Raw genomic sequence first — 14,761 nt, forward strand, 5'->3', positions numbered from 1 at the left:
ACTGCTCTTGCTTTCACTCTCTCCCATAGGCTGAAGAAAAGGCACATTCAGAGGTAAAAAGATTGGCATTTTTAATTTTATACAAAATATTTTGCTGTACAGAGTGCTTTTCAATAGCCTCAAATGCCCAGCATGAACCTATGATGACGGCAGCTCTCATACTTGTATGGTGTTATTTACACATTTTCTTATCAGAAAGGGCAGAAGGCCCCCTCAGTCACCACCAGCTGCCAGCAACCTCTTATTGCTATCCTCACCTGACTTTACCAGCCATCGCCCTATTGAATCCATTCCTACTCAAATAATTAACTGTCTTTTATGATAAGGGCTATTAAACTACTAAAATATTATAGAGAGGCACTAAAGGTTAAGTGTATTACACTTGTGGTTGATGTTTTGTGGGATGTCTCTTGCTCATTCGGCAGGGCATTTGAGTCATAATTCCATCATTCTCACATATATATATGATGCCAAAATCTTTCTGCCATTTTCTCAAAGGTTTTCTTTCCCTGTGACAGAGGCTTCCATTTTTCTTACCCATTCTTGTGGTATTTTATAATTTCTTTAGAATTTTGGTGGGTGTGGGGTTTTGAACTTAACGTTGCAAGGCAACTGGGAGTTGGGGCATCTGTTTGACACTCCCCCCCCCCAGCCCCAGTAAACATGTCTCCAGCATTCTCTAGCCTTCAGGGCTGCCTGTACTTCCTGTTCTGCAAAAGCCTTGTGTGGGGTGTTCCTGCATGATGTTGTCGTCTTCTGGGACTTGACTGAACTGTGGGCCTTCAGGGAGAATAAAGAAGTGAGATGATTTACAGAATGCAAAAGGGACACTCACAAACATGCTTCAGAAATAAGAAAAGTATGACAAAATCCCCACACCCCAACCATGAGAATGCGCAGAAGCATCAAATCGCAACCCGCGCGTGTGCAGACACGCAAACGCAGGTTTCAAACGCTGCTGGTTGCAAACGTGCATCCCGCACGAATCACGTTCGCAACCCGAGCATCCACTGTACAGTTTTCTCACTAATTGATGGAGAATGGTGAAAGAAAAAGAAAAAGTGGGCTAAATTTTTAGCACAGCACTGCATTGGATAGAAATTAACTCATGCTTCACATGCTTAATACTAAGCTTATGCAATTCAGTTCATATCAACATTCACACATTTTAAATAAATATATATAAAGCTTTAAAATTTAGATTTATGTGATGTGTATATGTTGTATCTTAATGGAAATTTTTAAACCATAGATGAAGCCTTTGATATACAGTACTGTCTGTAGCATATACACAAACGTTGGAACAAATGGCACCAGCTATTCTTCTACTGTAATTTCGCATATTGAATAGCCTTAGTTAAAGCATAAGGTTATACTGGCATATTTTGATAGACATTTGTGTTTGTCCCCACATCCAGCAAATTCATAAACTACGAAGGGAGCTGGTTGCATCACAGGAAAAGGTGGCCACCCTGACATCACAGCTGTCAGCTAATGTAAGTCATTTACTGCTGTCATTAATAATTTCTACAGGGTTTTAATGTATATATGCTTTTATAATCACAATAATCATGTGAGGAAGACCACTGCCATTATCCCTTTGCAAACACAGGTGAGACTGATGAAAGGCATTTATACTACTATTCTTCAAGCCCTAGCAGTCCATAAAGTTGAAGAGCTGCTGTTTAATGAATTAATGTGACTATTTGTGCTAATTAATAATTAGTTAACACTAATAGTCACATTAATGGCTCGAGACTACTGACAAAGCCCAGAAAACTGTGCTCAGGGAGTGGGCTATCAGCCAACTCCAATAAATTGGCCCTATCGGGGATGAAACAGCAGCTTTTCAACTTTATGGACTGCTAGGGCGAAATGGGGATAGAACGATGGCACCCTGTCTTCCATCTGCACTTCACAGCTACCAGGAACATCATTGAACTTACCTACCTTCTACTTGAACTTACCTAAAAACAAGAAAAAACAAAAATTGAGTCAAGAAGTTGTAAGAACTTAGTAAAATCTGACACTGCAAGTTCACTTTATTTTAGATAGCTTATAAATTTTTATGGCACTTTGTACGTAGTTGTCTTATTCTCACAAATTTGATAAATGGTGAAAAATGGTTTTTGAACAAGAATATTGTGTGAATAATTGTCACCTATGTGCTGTACGGGTTGCACAATCATTATCAACGGCACAGGTTGTATTTCTTTAGCAGATAAATATTCTACGGCTTTTTTTTTTTTAAAAGTAATTTTTTATTAAAGGTTTTTATAACAACAACAAACATATAACAAATACATAAACAGACAAAAACAGCTTTTTAAATGTGTCCGTGGGAGGGAGAATTGTTGGGGTTTTTTATTGTAACTATTTATTTTGTGCTTTTCTCCAAAATATTGTTAGCTCACAGAACTTCAAACTCCTCCCTTTCCTACCCACCCCAAACCAAGATTATACTGTGCAAAATGGGGGGCTAGAGGTGAAAGGCATTGCCCCCTTTCATGCATTTCCTAATAATTCAGAAAGCATTCACTGGCAATCACCTTAAAATATCTGCTTTCCTGCACCTGTTCCACAGGGTAATGTTATTTTTACCTCTGTTTCCTGCTCTTAAGAGCCGAGCAATATTGTTTGCTCAGCTGAAATTCCTCACAGCATCACCACCTTGTATAATTCACTTATGTGCACTGGGCAGGGATCAAAACAACTACCTCCTACTGTTTCTGATGCAGTGTTAGCATTGTGGCTCTCAAAGTGCTTGGTGCAGGTATTTAGTCAGGCGTTTCTATGGCCACACTAAAAGTTAAGTATTTTTTCCTAGGATCTGGGAAATCACGATGGTGGGCTTTCAAATTCTTGCTTATAATAAAAAAGTACTATTGCTTTTATGTAAGATCTTTTTATTCTTTCTATTTGAATGATATTTACATTCTACTTATTAAACACTTAATCATAAAAGTAAAAAAGAAACATGGGCAGAGTTACAGCTACAGCCATTTCGACTGCCAGTAAGACAATGATAACTACTCATGTTTGATTCTTTTATGTACACAGTACGTAAAAGATTGTGTGAAATGTGACTTTAAAAAAATAATAATCCAAAAGGAGGTAGCTGTTGGGATTTTGAGCTTCTACAAAATGATTTTAGCTTTTGTTGAAGCACAGCAATTACTACTGTCAGAAAATAAAATGTCAGGTGTCAGCTGGTGACATTGGTGGGTGCTTTTGAATAATGCAACATTTTTATCGTTTATGTGTTTTGAAATGTGACTGACTAGGAGCAGAGAAGTTCAGATATGGACTACGTTTCCAACTTTTTGTAGTACTCTAGCAGCTTATCTTTTGAAATTGCTCCTTTCCCTAAAGGGAACCCACTTGTATGATGGAAGGTGTTGTAATTCTGGACATATAAGATTGCTTTTGTGTAGCTAGTATCCACCATATTAAATTATTAATCCTGTTGAAGGATGAACCGAAAAAATCCATATTCTGTTCTACTTTGACAAACAATTTTTGAACTACTTGCTACTGTCAGTCAGTGTCAGAACTTCAGCTTCCATTTATGGCCAGCAAGAGTAATTCATCCTAGATTAGCAGTAATCACAGAAGTGAAAATTTAAACTTAATTTGAAAAGGTTTGAACAGTTTACAAGACTTCCTGTGTTACTAGTTTTCAGTGTTTCATCACTGTGAAAGAAGAAAGGCGAGTCCTTTTCTCAGCATAGGATGGAAATAAAATGAGCAGATGATGTAGAAAGAAGTCATCCTGCACATGCTGCTTGCTATGGAACAGTAGAGGTAGGAGGAAAAGAGCCATTGCTTAGGAGAAGAGGGTATGACGTGGGGAGAATGCCATGCACAGATCTGGTGGACCAGGTTAGGTCTGTGGGCCATTTTAGTCACACTGAAATCAATGGAACTTTAGTTACTACAAATTTGCCCCATTAAGTTACACTTTGGCCTCAATCAACGCATCATTTAGATTTGTGTACGCAATCTTTGTCAGAATAAAAATTGAAATGTCTTTTTGCACATCTTTTTACATTTTCCTGTTTTCTGACTTAGTAACAATACCTATTGGAAGCCATAATTTAGCAAGCATGTGTTTTATCTCTTGTTTGTTAGGCAAGATTATCTTATCTGAGACTCCTGTGCTCTGTTCAGTATCTAGTTATTCATCTCAGCTGATAAAGCCCAAAGCATCTTCCTTTTTTTTTACAATTTAATCTACTCAAACTCCAGCTGCTGCTGATGTCTTGATTTCCAGTTACTTCAACTTGATGATTGAATTTCCTTTTGTTGTTTGCTTTTGAGCTGCTGAAGGGGAAATCCCAGAACTATTTTTTTTTAAAAAAGGTGTTCTTTTAGTTCAATTTGTATCTAACCAGCAGACTTCCTACCAGATTGAAATGTCATTACGATCACTTATCTTTGGGCCTACCTAGCGTATTCGGTTTCTCTTTGATCTTGAGGCCTGGAGAGCAGGGAATGCAGAACTGGCATTGGTTGAAAGAGTTACTGGGGGTGCACAGGTGAGAAATTCACGAGACAAGGCACTTTAGGCTTGTGGTTCTTGCAAGGTTGTACTGGGTTTCTCTGCAGGGTTCTCTTCCTCAGAGGAGGTCTGGTCTGGGTTAGGGGAGAGGGATTGTAATAATGTCTATGTCATGTACATGGCTTCTATGGCTGTCCTAAGTAGGCAAATTGATTCAGGAGTTTCCCTAAGGTATTAAATTAGGAGACTTTTATCCGTCCCTATCCTTGCCCAGGAGGCCTCACTCATAGATAGGATGGAACTGCTGTTAATTTAAATTTAAATGAACACATTCCTTTTCCTTAAAATAAATCTTAAAAAATAAGGCATGAACTGTCAAAAATCTGAAGACCTCCCCCATATATACTGTTACTCAAGGGAAAATGGACCATTGTTCCATTTTTTTTCAAAAAAAATAAATAAAATCAATAGCGCAAGACAAGAACCCAACTTAAATTTTTGAAGTATATATATTTTTTCTCTGTAGAAGTGACAGTTGCCTAGCAATAAGCATTTCAGCCATGATATTCATAATGCAGCAAAAGTGCTTTCTCTGTTGGAATGCAATTGTCAATTTTAATGCTGAATATTATTTGATTGGTGCTTTTTAATTTAAAAAGTGAATTTTGCATTAATACATAAAATCAGAGAATTAAAGAATTGTAGAGTTGGAAGGAGACTCTGAGGATCATCTAGTTCAATATGCTGCAATGCAGGAATCTTAACTAAAGCACCTATGACAGATGGCTATTCAACCTCCAAGGAAGGAGAGTCCATCACCTCCTGAGGGAGTCCATTCCTCTTACTGTCAGAAAGTTCTTCCTGATGTTCAGTCGGAATCTCCTTTCTTGTAACTTGCACCTATTGGTTCAAGTCCTACTCTCTGGAGCAGGAGAAAACAAGCTCACTCCATCTACCGAGTGACAGCCCTTTAGATATTTGAAGATAGCTATCATATCTCCTCTTAGTCTTCTCTTCTGTAGACTGAACATACCCAACTCCCTCAACTGTTCCTCATAAGGCTTTATTTCCAGATGCTTGATCATCTTGGTCACTCTGCTTGCACATGTTCCAGCTTGTCAATATCCTTCTTAAATTGTGGTGCCCAGAACTGGACACAGTATTCCAGATGTGGTCTGACCAGGGCAGAATAAAGTGGTACTATTACTTCCCTTGATCTGGACACTATAATTATTATATTTGTGCATCTGGTTCTTCCTGCCTAAGTGCAGAACCTGACATTTGTCCCTTCTGAAATTCATTTTGCTAGTTTGGGCCCAGTTCTCCAATCTGTTAAGGTCATTTTGAATTCTGATTATGTTTTCTGCAGCATTAGCTACCCTTCCCAGTTTGGTGTCATCTGCAAATTTGATAAGCATCCTGTCAACTCTTTTGTCCAGGTCGTTTAAAAAGACGTTGAAGTGGGGTCTTCCTGTGCTTATGATGCTGGGTCTGGGAAGGAGGTGACAAGAGTAGCCTTGCTGTCTTGCTGTCACTGGATCATGGTGGTTAGAGCAGGCTTCCTCAACCTCAGCCTTCCAGATGTTTTTGGCCTACAACTACCATGATCCCTAGCTAGCAGGACCAGTGGTCAGGGATGATGGGAGTTGTAATCTCAAAACATCTGGAGGGCTGAGGTTGAGGAACCTGGGTTAGAGTGTGCCAGTATGACTTTCTTCTTCCTCTTCCTTCCTTCATGGCCTTATGGATTGGAGCCACCAGTAGGACTATAGAGACCCCTAGTATTGTCCTTATATGCCACTTCCCCATCTTTTCTGGAATGCAGCCATACTCCTCAGTTAGTGCCACAACTGAGTTACTTGTAGCATATTCCTCCTGGAAGCATTTGATTGTATTCAGTGAGATTTGTAGACCTTAGATACTGCAAAGTCTGCTTTCATTTATGTTCTTGGCAGAATATATTTGAGTGAAACAAAGCAAGATCTATCATCATTTGGACACAGTTATGTTCGTACTTCAAAGTTATAGCATGTCAGTGCACAGGGAACATGCATTTTATCACAGACTTCTAAAAATCAATATTTTTGACATAGTTATCACTCTGTGAAGATCTGGGCACAGTAGTAAGCCCATCACCTTTATAGTGCATTACAGGAAGCTTACTGTGAGGGTGGGAGGTGGAGCTGTACACAGAACTCAAGTTACCTGGACAAAACCAACTTCTGGTATAATTTCCCTAGCTTTAAATGTCATATTTATCTGGACAAAACAATATTCTCCTTTGTTTCTGACAAACATTACTGGGGAACTTAACTATAGGAGGAGGAGAATTATTTGTCAACAAAGTTAACTTGTGCATTTGTACATTCTGATCCACTTTCTTCTCTTCAGATCTGTGACTGTTCAATCCTTTGTGATATTCAAGCTCAAAAATTCATTGTATAATTTCTGTATGTTATTTTTTGTGTTGCAGTTATATATGGAGTAGCAATAGGCTTCTTCTCTTCAATACTCTTATATTGTAACTTGTGAGGTACTTGTGCACCCAACTGCAGATTTAGTTACTTTGCTTTTGGGGGCATTTATTAACCTACTGTTCAGCCCACAGAGCTTCCCAAAGCAGCTTGAAATGCAGCATAAAGTCAATAAAAACAATATGAACCCAATGTGATGTCTCCCGTACAACCCCCATCATCCCTAACTATTGGCCATGCTGGCTGAGGCTGATGGGAATTGTAGTCCAAAGTATTTGGGAACTGCATTGGGAAAGGCTGAAATGAACCGATACTGACAAATTTAAAGCTGAGCAAGAGGCAAAACAGCATTGAAGCCAAGGTCCAGAAATTCTGGAACTCATTAAAAAGATTTTCACCTGTTGCTGAAAACAAAACAAAATCTATACCATGCAAATATCCCTGAGAAGAAAGTCCAAAAGAGGTTGGACCTGCCATCGCCAACCACATCACCTCTTATGGCAGAGTAATAGAAAATTATAATACCTAGAACATTCTTGCACGGTTAAGTGGTCCACACAGTACCTGGGTTTGACTGATTCCCAAGTTGTCTAGGGCTTTTAAAGTTAAACGACCTCTGTGAGCCATGCTAAAAAATGGACTTGAAACTAGAGATATGCATGAGATGTGGACAAATCCCAAGCTCAACTTGGGGTTGACTCAGAGTAATTTTGGGCTTGTCTGAGATGAAGCAGGATCTGCACAAGGTAGCTCAGTGCTTTGCTGGCCTTTGATGATCTCTCTCTCTCAATTTTTTTTTGCAAACATCTACTAAAAGTAGTAGGTCTTACTTATTGTAAGAAATAGTGCTAAGATGGGGTGCTGAGGGAAGGGAGATCAAACATCCTAGTGGGAGAGAGCCAGAGATTGGTGCATACTGGCTTATACTTGGAACCAGTGTAATTATTTCAGAATTGATGAACCATAGTTCTGGTCCCATGTAGTAACCTTGCCACTATACTTTGACGCAACCATGGTTTCCAAACAGACTGGGCTCTCCAACAAAGTGGGGAGATCACACATATAAAGACTTCATATTCCTGGATATGCCTTGAGTGTTTGGTTCACATTATTTTCATGTTATAAAGAGGTGAGGCACCTGATGGCTTTTCCAGTAGGTATTATGGGACCAGGTATATTTCTCTGTTCACAGAATAATCCCCAATTAGGTTTTATTCATTGAAAAGCATTCAGTTTTAATAACAGCAGCACAGGAAGTGGATTCGGATGGTCATAATACATAAGACTGCTATCATACAGTTTCCTGCCTAGTATGTTCACTTGCCTTAAGAGGACCTTTCCCTTAGCCTCAAAATGCTTGTTAGTTGTCAGTGAAAATAAAATTCTCATGTTATGTTACCTTCTTCTGAGCGGACTTTTTCAACCCGACTCGTGCATATTTAAAGCAGTCAAACAGAAGCATAGCCAGTCTTCTTCCTGCTGTGAGACTATATTAATATTTCACACTATGATTGTTTTCTATATCTGAGGGGGTTTTCGTACTTCTTGTGCTATCAAATTCAACACCCCACCACCACTTTAAAATGCTTTATTAGTTTGGAAAGTGCGTACAAAATATATTTAGCCAGTAACCAAATATAAAAATAGACACATGTATCCCTTCTGCACACAATTATTGGTTCTTTTAAACTGGCTTACTGAATAAAGCAAAAGGGGTGGGGGAAGTCTTCTGAATGCACATTTTAAAGGAAGGACAAAATGGGTAAGCAACAGCAGAGGATACATTTTGAATTGGATTAGTTGGTGATTAAGTTACTGTTATTGTAATTATTAAATACACACTTTGGGCAGAACCATGACATTCCCTCTCTCCCCCACCCCAAAATTTACTGGGCTATGTGGATCATAAAAATGCACTGAGGGGTTTCATCACTTTTTTTCCTTTAAAGCGTTTCATGTGAATGTTTCATGCTGGCAGTTGTGCACCCCTGGCAGTTTCTATTTTCATGTTTTCCCCTCTCTCTTTAAACTTTTTGCTGTGCCTGGGGTGGCAAAAGTTGAATTTTGTGAACTTCGGAATGCTTGAAAGATGGTTTAAAAAGATTCCAGAAAGCATGGGTGCTGCCCTGCTCTTAATAGGACGGGGAGGGGGACTTTCCAAGAAATTCACTCAACAAATCTTTCAACAGTTCTGGGTGCTCCTTTAGGCACCCAAAAACCATTTCTAGCAGAAACTGGAAACACTGAACTTTTGGCAGACCTCTAGTTTGGAGTAGAACACAATCAAGTACAGTGCTTCCGTATTTAAGGGTTGCTATTCTATAGCAAGTCCAGGTGAAACATGCTCTCGTTAAAGAATGCCCAAATAATTGTACTGGGCAAAGCATCACAACTTTACAATTGATCTGGTATTGCAACAAAGCCACAGAATTCTACAAAGAAACTGGAATTGACACTGTACTATGGACAGCTGGGAGTAGTGTCTGCCTCGTGCAGATAGGAAAGTGCAAGGAGGTTGGAGAACGATTAGAAATTTAAATAGAAGTAACTTTTGATGGTGATGGTCATGTAGGGTTGTGTGTTTTTTTAAGCAGAAGTACATTCAAGCATATTGTATAGATTTTGTGTGGTGCATTTGAAACCTATTGACATTTGACTGACTCCCCACCACCCCATCTTCTTCACAGGCCCATCTCGTAGCAGCTTTTGAAAAGAGCTTAGGAAATATGACGGGCCGGCTGCAAAGCCTAACAATGACAGCTGAACAAAAGGTATGTTAGAAACAGCAGGTGCTTTAATGTGGAAAACCGTTCTTGGTTTATATTAAAGTTTGTATTGAAGGCTGAATGAAAAGACAGCTGTAAGAATAAACAGGCAGGTGCATCAATTTTATTTTTTTATGACTATCGATGCTTCGTGAAAGTGCAATAAGAATAACATTGCACAGCATCAGATTTAGCCAAGCTATATCAGAGGGCAGTGTGATGATAAAATCTTTCATTTCCAGATTTTAATTAAAACATTTGTGACTCTGAATTTAATCTGTATTGAAAGATTAAGCAACAAAAGGTGGTCATAAACCAAGTGGAGTGCTTGTTCCAGTCTGCCAGCATTGTCAAAACGCTAAATATTAGACAGAAGAGATATTACAAAGATAGAAAAACAAGCCAATAGCAAGTGTTATCTTGGAGCAGCTGGGGCTGGATTTGGTTTTGACTTTACTTGTTTTGCAATACTTTTAAATCAGGGTTGGGAAACTGGATCTGGCTGATGGACCAAGTCCTCATCTCCTTAGGCCCCTCCTGTCTGTCAATCATTTGCTGTCACAATGAAATCTGATTATCCATTTTAGCCCACAAGGTTTGAAAACAAACTATGAGGGCAAAAAAATGTGTGGACAATGCTTTCCTAATGCTGAATATGATTTCATACCATTTGGACAGAAACATCAAAGCTACAGGTTGCAGAAAAGAATTGGCAGGATCCTCCATTGAAAAGTGCAGAAGGATGAATGAATGCTGCTCAAATTGATGGTTTAATGATGGGTAGAATGTTTATGTGTATGAGATTATGTATTTTTTCCCTTAATTTATGATTTTAATGATGTATTTATTTAGTCCTGGGACCATTTGTTGAGGAGCAGGTTATTAATACTGTAAACAAAATAACTGGAAAATGAAAGCAAAAGCAAAGGCAAAATAACTTTTCCTTGCACACCGTTTGTTTCCAATTAAGACATGTGCGAGGATCAAGTTCATTAGCTTCTCTTGTGCTGCGACTACGTACTCAATTTGGCTGCTCCTGTAGGGATAGGTTATTTCAGGCTTGTAGGGTCTATTTTGTCTGCTAGTAGATCCCTAGAGTCCGTCAAGTAGGACCAGCTGGGGAGAAAAGTGGCTGGGGAAGAAGTCAGGTGCAAAGCAGTAGCTTGGTAGTAATACCAAGAGGGTGGTGGTAATACCAGTTACTTCCTATAAATTGTACATTGAGATAACCCATGTATATACAAGTGCAGATCTACACCAAAGTTACTACAGACCAGGGATCTACTACAAATCCATCTTCTGCCTAAGGACACACAAGTGAACCACTGTAATAATAATAATTTCTCAAAAGGAATTTCTTCCAGTTTGATCTTTTCATCTTCTAAAAAGCTTCAGGCTTCCTTTCTCAAAGAGATTATAGCACTGGCACTGACTTCAATAAGCTTTCCCAGACATTTGAGCATATAAGCTTTTCTTTTTCTTCTTCCATGTTGCTGCTAAGGTCAAATTCCTTCAGTAGCTTTAATCCTCATTATATAAAATGAGAACTAGAAACAGAAATGTTAAATGCAGTTTAAATTAAAACTGTGCATTACACTTGTTAAAACCATTCCCTACCAAGTGAAAAGATGAGTTACATCGCTTCATTTCATAAGAAATCGAATACATTTTAATAGATGTTTGTATTTTTTTCTTCAAAATTCTTGGTATTCAGTATTTTATAGAGATAAATAGCTTCTAACCTGATGGTTCTGACATACTGTATTAGCTGAGTTGAAATGCATACATAATGCCTAGTTTTCACCTGAATTTCACCCAAATTACAATGCTAAAAGTGCATTTTGACCCCAGTGGGGGTTGGAAACCATAGTTACTCTGATACTTTTGTGACTTTTTCTACTGTTCCCAAAGGAATCAGAACTTATAGAACTACGAGAAACCATTGAAATGCTGAAAGCCCAGAACTCAGCTGCGCAGGCTGCTATTCAAGGAGCTTTGAATGGCCCAGACCACACTCATAAAGGTATGGATTGCTGCTGTTTTTTCACTGGGAACTCATTTTTGTCCCAAAGAAGTGCTAAGCTACTGGCTTTCTGTTGTTCGGAAGAATAGCCTCTCTCTCAAGTTTTGATCTAGTTGTATTTGTGGTGTTTCCACTAGTGCTGTGTGCCAAATCCTGTCCTCCAGTTTCTCGAAACATTTCTTCCTCTGCAAAGCAATCTTCCATTTTTCTCCCTCTTTCCCAGAGTACTTTAGAATTCATTCTTTGGTTGGTGCAGGGTTGAGCTTACTCTATTGCTGCAAGGTGGCCATGGGTGGTGTGTATTTTTTTCTTTCCATTCAGCTTCTATCCAGCACTCTGAAGTCTGCCTGGTTGCCTGCCCTTGCTAATCTGAAAAGACCTCAGGGGAGTCCACTAAGCTTTAATTGAAGCATGGTAGCCTGAGAGTCTGGCTACCAAGTACTTAAGATTGGTACACCTATCTCTTTAATAATAAAAAATACTGCACTTAAAAGGAATGAACAGCTATCAGACGCAAAGTAGGCAGCCTCCCCACCTTCCCATACTTACAGGAAAGCCCAGCTGCTGAGGATGTCATGGGGTTTTCAGGAAACCTGGGCACCCAGGAAGGCTGCAGAGTGCAGATCACTGGAGAGACGATTGGTACAGTGAAATAAAGGACACTCACAGCAGCCCCCCTTGGCCACCTTGAAAGTAAGGTAAGCTCAAAAAAATAAATAAATCCCACTGTTGAAAACTGCACTGAAAATTCCCCTCCCCTTTTGACAGTATTCTTATGCAGTTTCTTTTGTTATTAATTGACGGAGAATGGGTGAAAAACATGTAGGATAAATTTTTAGTCACAACAATACAAGCACAACACGTAGGCTAATAGTTATTAGAGAATTTTCAGGACAGAACTAGTTTCCACAGCTGGAAAACTTCCATGTGTCATTTATACACCACAGAATTATCTGACTTCTCTTGAGGAATTAGTCACTGGCTAAGGCTTGATAACCCCTTTAATGCTCTTCTGCATGTGCACCTTGTGCATAGCAGCGGGAAAAAGTTCCAGCCAAAATAAATTAGTTTTAAGTCATACAGTCATACCTTGGAAGTCTAACAGAATCCAATCTGGAAGTCCGACTTCTGAAACGTTCAAAAACCAAAGCGCGACTTCCAATTGGCTGCAGGAGCTTCCTGCACTCAAGCGGAAGTTGTGTCGGATGTTTGGCTTCCAAAAAACATTTGCAAACCGGAACACTCACTTCCGGGTTTGCGGCGTTCGGGAGCCGATGTGTTCGGAAGCCAAGCTGTTTGACAACGAAGGTACCACTGTACTGTTATGTTCTTTCCACAATTCACAATTACAGATTGAACAATAAGTGTAAGAGTGTTTTCATGGTAAAAGTTCTTCTGCTTTTGGAAGAACTTCTGTGTTGCTTAGAAAAGGGGGGGTCCCTTGGGAATTAAGGCACTTCCATTTATTATTATTATTATTATAATATTATAGATCTGCGAATAAGGCGGCAACATTCCTCCGAAAGTGTTTCCAGCATCAACAGTGGCACCAGCCATTCAAGCATGGGCAGTGGTAATGATGCTGATTCAAAGAAAAAGAAAAAGAAAAACTGGGTAAGTGATCTAGAGATTTTAATATATTGAATAGACTTTTATATGGCTTCCTTCTTCATAGATAACACAACGGCGCATACAAATAACCCTTATAGTGGTACCCTTCTGTATAATTAGCTGTTGATAATGCTGTGGCTAGATAAATATGGATTTGTTTGCACCTAGTGAGGTATGAGCATTGGCAAACAAAATATATTCAGATTGATGTGTAAGCATGTGAAAGCTTAGATAGATAGATAGATAGATAGATAGATAGATAGATGATATAGTTTTCTCACTCATTCTATAAAATAGGTCAACTGTCTGGAATGCTTTAGAAAGAAAGCCAATGAAAATGTTTTAAAGATGGATAAATATAAAGTATTTGATTTGAGAAGAACATACACCAATCACAAGGGCTTCAGATTTTAGTGAAATAATGGTGAATTTACTTTTGTTGTTTAAAATATGTTTATTACGCAGGTAATATTTTAAAAATACTGATTCCAACTTCATTCCCTTGATTTGTAATTGCACACTCTTTCATGTTTCTGCAAGGTGAACTCTAGAGGAAGTGAGGTGAATATAAATCCCTGGAAAATTTGGCATGCATCTCAAAGACCTCTATCTTGGCATGATTGCTATTCATTTTGGCAGTAGGCTTTTGTACCCTTCTAAAACAAATTATTCTTTATGTCTCCTTAGTTTTTTCTCTATTCATTTTACCTCCAACTTTGAAATCTAGAAAGGGGGAGTGTCGCCAAAATCCATTTCTTTCTTATTAGAACTCATAAAGTAGAATGAATATAAATTATGGTAACTCAATCAGTACTTACACTCCCTGCTCTTGAACTAATATTCATAGAACAAAGTGATTATGTGCTCCAATGTTTAGTGGAAGAAACATTTGGGTAATCAAAGCAACTATTTGGGGGAGGGGGGAACACACTTTCCCCCTCTGTATTAATAACGTGTGTTCGTAAGATGCTTTTGACAACTCGAAAATAACTGCAAAGTGCTCATTGCATCCATAACGTTTGCCATCTCTACTCCTGAAATAAATGGCTCTTTGGCTATTCTGTCCCTTTCAATAATGGATAAAAAAACTTCTAGAGCAAAAAAAAAAAAAAAGCAGTGCTTATGCATATGAACTTGCTTCTTTAAAACAGAACTGCAGCAAATACCTCCTCTTTCCCCAACCCTTTCAGCTTCTTGTCAGCAAAAAGGCAAGCATCATATAACAGCTTAAAATATGCTTATTTCTGATCCATGCTACTGTAGAAATAATAGGGTCAAACTTCTAAAGGAAAAAAACAATTTTGTATAAATGATGCACAAAATCACATTGATTGGAATGTCTTCTGAAAGTCAACAATTTTTAAACAATGTGGCTATTTAAGACCAG

General features: G+C 38.6%; 1 protein-coding gene across 9 annotated transcripts in view; it reads left to right on the forward strand.

The window, feature by feature from the left end:
* NAV3 (neuron navigator 3) overlaps window positions 1-14,761 on the forward strand; it is a 448,840-nt gene that overhangs the window by 405,298 nt on the left and 28,781 nt on the right. For 8 of the 9 annotated variants that reach the window (XM_083573284.1, XM_083573283.1, XM_083573285.1 and 5 more), the window contains 6 exons: window positions 30-53; window positions 1,419-1,496; window positions 9,663-9,746; window positions 11,652-11,763; window positions 13,256-13,377; window positions 13,915-13,935. In XM_083573284.1, the coding sequence (XP_083429410.1) occupies window positions 30-53; window positions 1,419-1,496; window positions 9,663-9,746; window positions 11,652-11,763; window positions 13,256-13,377; window positions 13,915-13,935 (441 nt within the window). The remainder of the gene's footprint in view (window positions 1-29; window positions 54-1,418; window positions 1,497-9,662; window positions 9,747-11,651; window positions 11,764-13,255; window positions 13,378-13,914; window positions 13,936-14,761) is intronic. The other variant, XM_083573282.1, reaches the window with a different exon arrangement.

The sequence above is a fragment of the Podarcis filfolensis genome (assembly GCF_964270895.1).
Source record: "Podarcis filfolensis genome assembly, chromosome: 10".
In the NCBI taxonomy this organism is placed as follows: Eukaryota; Metazoa; Chordata; class Lepidosauria; order Squamata; family Lacertidae; genus Podarcis; species Podarcis filfolensis.